Raw genomic sequence first — 3,600 nt, 5'->3', positions numbered from 1 at the left:
CTGCCAAATTCGGCTTCGAGGGAAAAGTCATCGGGAAAACTACGAGCACCATGATAATCCATCGACCAAAAGCTTTCGCCGCCAGGGCAGAACGGATCCCAACTGGCCTGTGGACGGAAGTTTACAAGGTTGTTTCTTGAAGAAACAGGCGGTGAATAGATGGCACTGTTGGCCCTCGGTGCAAGATTCCGATGCATGTCATCATAAGAGTAGAAAACATCCGGCCCAAGATGATGGTTTTGGGGAATGTTTCGGACGGGAACTATTTCCCTTGTGCGGACACTATCCCTATCCCGACTCTGAAACCAATACTCCCCATGTTCTCTGTTTCTGGTGATCGGAAAAACGGAAAGCCCTGGTGTTTCTTGTCTCAGAAAGCTGGGGACCGACAAATCCTCCGCTCGACGATGGAGATCATTATTTCCTTCCATCCACCATAGATTCACTTGGTTAATGAGAACCAATTACCATACTTGTATTTCCCGTGCGTGCAATTCTAATGTAAAGGAATATATAAAAAGTTTTTGATAAAAGATAGTGTTTCCATATCTTGGGGTTTTGGTTTTAAAAAAAGGAGATTATGTCTATCTCATGCATGCAGAATAAGATTTTTATTCTGGTACGTTCCTAGATATCTAGTTCTCTCTTGGGTGATTGCAGATTTTAAATGAAGAACATTCCGATTTTGAGCTAATCTGTCTAAGAATTTCGAGCCAGCAAAAATTCATTCTCGTACGGTACTATAGGTTTAGAGTTCTTGCATGTGTACTTGTTCATTTTCGATTCGGTACTTTAGAGTCATAAAAAATCCAAACTAAATTATGTGCTGGACTTTCTAGCCGATGTTTGGGTCTGGGAAAAGCAAACTCTTATTTCATCAATATAATTCAGGAATTACATAAACTACAACTACTAATCATCTAATATTTAGCGGAAAATATACTAGATATTTCTTATGAGTTCGATGCCTAATGTTTTCCAACACATGGTATGTTGCAAATTCGAAACTTAAAAGGAAGATATATATCTCATCATGATATATAGATATCAGATTCTGGATAGCTAGGGATTATTTGGTTGAGATTGTTGAATTTTGTTTACTCCCACCGATTCTTGATATTAGATTCAAATTAACGTTGCTTCTATTTAGTTTCTATATAGGACTTGTTTCATTTCAACACATAATAAAAAGACATGAAAATTTATGAATGCTCCAACATTTTATTAACATTATTGCAAAAAAATAATTTTAAAAAAAAAACACATCGACTCTCCAAGTCATGATTAATACAACTTTTATAAAAAAAAATAAATAAAAATTTAAAGAAATAATAAATGATTTAACATGAATTAATTATGTTTAATTAGTTTATTGCACCACAAACCCTTCGAATGATCCCATTTTGGCCCAAGAGCAGTTCAATCTCGCTCATTTTAACCATGGCGTTTGCGAAATCGGAGTAAAAAGTTTGTTGATTCCTACTGTACTCGGAAACAATACTGTCGGCAGATCCACCATTGAAAAGAACTTGATCCGAGTGAAGAAGACCCTTTCTCTGCATCAGGTTCTTGTAGTAGTTATTGTCAAAAGAATTCGGGGTCACGAGATCTAGCGGCGCCAAGTTCTCGTCACCACCATTTTGCGGACATTGGCGTCTGCGAGTGCTAGCGAAGCCGGCATCAATATCTGTCCCATTGCTGTATATGCGAGTGCGAAAATTTTGGCATTGGGATTGGCCTAGTGTGTGAGCTCCTGCATGCATTAAACATTAATTAGCTAGTTTATATATCAATATTCAAGAAATTATATTTTTGAGATTGTACGTACTTGATATATATATATAATAAAGTTCATTGGCTTCCCTTCCACAAATAAAAAATATATTTACCTGATAGGGCAACCATGTCTCTTTCATTAAGATTTTTATTTTCGAAGAGAGCATTGATGACATTGAGATCATGAAAAGGGGCGGGAAGATCACTGTTAGCTCGGGAAAAACTGGCCGTGGTCGAGTCCCTTCTGCCGAGTCTCACATTCCACGACGGGCCGCCAACCTTAATTTTATGATACAATATGCATTTTAATTTGGTGAGAATTAATTAAACATGCATGCATGCAAAATATAAACATTTCTTACTGCGACGGAGGCATCTCGAGCTGCCAAAGTCAGTATGTCTGCGCAAGAAACGACTCCAGGACATATACCCTCGACCGCACTTTTTGCAGCGTCTATGACTTCATAGCCTCTTGCTGATCTTACATTGGGGAATGCAGTCTTCTCACCTTGAAAGTTAGCAGTGTCGTCTAGCAAGATCGACGCGTCGCATCCCTGGACAAAGCAATCGTGGAAATGGAGGCGAATGAGTGAGGCTGCCATGCGACGCTCACGAGATATGGCCTGCCTGATGGAGGTTCGGATCGTAGTGACTGCATTTGGACAAGTTGTGTCGTAAAATGTGGGCGATAATTGAGCATTAAAGCAAGGGAAAAATAAGACTAAAACGATAATTGTATCAAATGAATTTAAAAAACGTCCCATAATTGAAAATATTTTGAATCTTGAATTAAATGAATAAAAGAATATTGAAAATTGAGTTTTGCAAAACTGAGAATTAAGTTGATGAATGAGGAGGAGGGATTTTCGTGAAGAATTTATAGGAAATGAAACAAAGAGTCGCTCTCGGCAGCTAACGCGTTCGCATATATAAAAATTTGACATTATTTTTTCGTTTTTGGGATTTTGAAAATTCAACTCTTTTCACATAGTGGAATCGGTCTTTTGACTTCAATTTATATTATATCACCGAACTATCTAACATGAAGTTGTCCATCTATATTCAAATACGTACAAATATTAGAAAATTAAATAATAGTTTAAGTTCCATTTTTATTTTTTTTATTTGGGGTTTTGGGAAATCTTTATTTTGAAAAATGAGAAAATCAAATTGTTTATTTAAGACATATGTTAATCGTGTTCTAATTATGCACAGCATGGTAAATTAGCGACCCAATTTAGGACGAATGAGAGGAAATATTATGGTTTTATGTGAAACTATTTGACGGATTTGTATCCATGTGGCGAATTTATCCGGTTCAAACTTATAGTTAAAACTAATATTTTTGACATAAGAAATAACACTTTTTATCGATCGATTTGGTGATCGGAGGTATGTCTCACAAAAAAAAAATTATGAAACATTCTCCTGATATGAGTTTTTGTGTTTATAAAAATAGTTGATACACAAATATTTGACACAAAAAAAAAAAATATTTGACACGAATTTGCGAATTTGCGATGTATTACGCAGAGGTCCACTTTCAATTAGATGTGCATTATTAATCGTGTTTCAGTTTACTAATTCGATCACAATATAAATTGTAAACATATAATCTATCGAATGAGTTAAATACAATTAATTAGTAAGGAAAATCTAAAGAGAAAAATGATTTTTTTGGGTAATGATGTAGCAAAAAATTGATATTACCCGATTAGAGAAAACCTGGGTAATCTGTGGAGATCCGGGTAGCCGGATTAATAGTCGAACGGTTCTGGAGAACGAACTTCGTGGGTTGTCACCTGCATCACAAAACAAAGTGAG

At 36.1% G+C, this 3,600-nt stretch overlaps 1 protein-coding gene across 1 annotated transcript; it reads right to left on the bottom strand.

The window, feature by feature from the left end:
* Positions 1-1,259: 1,259 nt before the first annotated feature.
* LOC140863294 (lignin-forming anionic peroxidase-like) lies at positions 1,260-2,605 on the bottom strand. The gene is made up of 3 exons (XM_073266618.1): positions 2,139-2,605; positions 1,890-2,055; positions 1,260-1,753 (listed from the first exon to the last, which is right to left on the bottom strand). Exons 1-3 carry the CDS (start codon positions 2,538-2,540, stop codon positions 1,365-1,367), a joined length of 957 nt encoding a protein of 318 aa, XP_073122719.1. The 5' UTR covers positions 2,541-2,605; the 3' UTR covers positions 1,260-1,364.
* Positions 2,606-3,600: the final 995 nt, after the last annotated feature.

This window comes from Henckelia pumila, chromosome 4, assembly GCF_033568475.1.
Source record: "Henckelia pumila isolate YLH828 chromosome 4, ASM3356847v2, whole genome shotgun sequence".
NCBI classification, from domain to species: domain Eukaryota; kingdom Viridiplantae; phylum Streptophyta; class Magnoliopsida; order Lamiales; family Gesneriaceae; genus Henckelia; species Henckelia pumila.
This window is presented reverse-complemented; position numbering and strand designations above follow the sequence as displayed.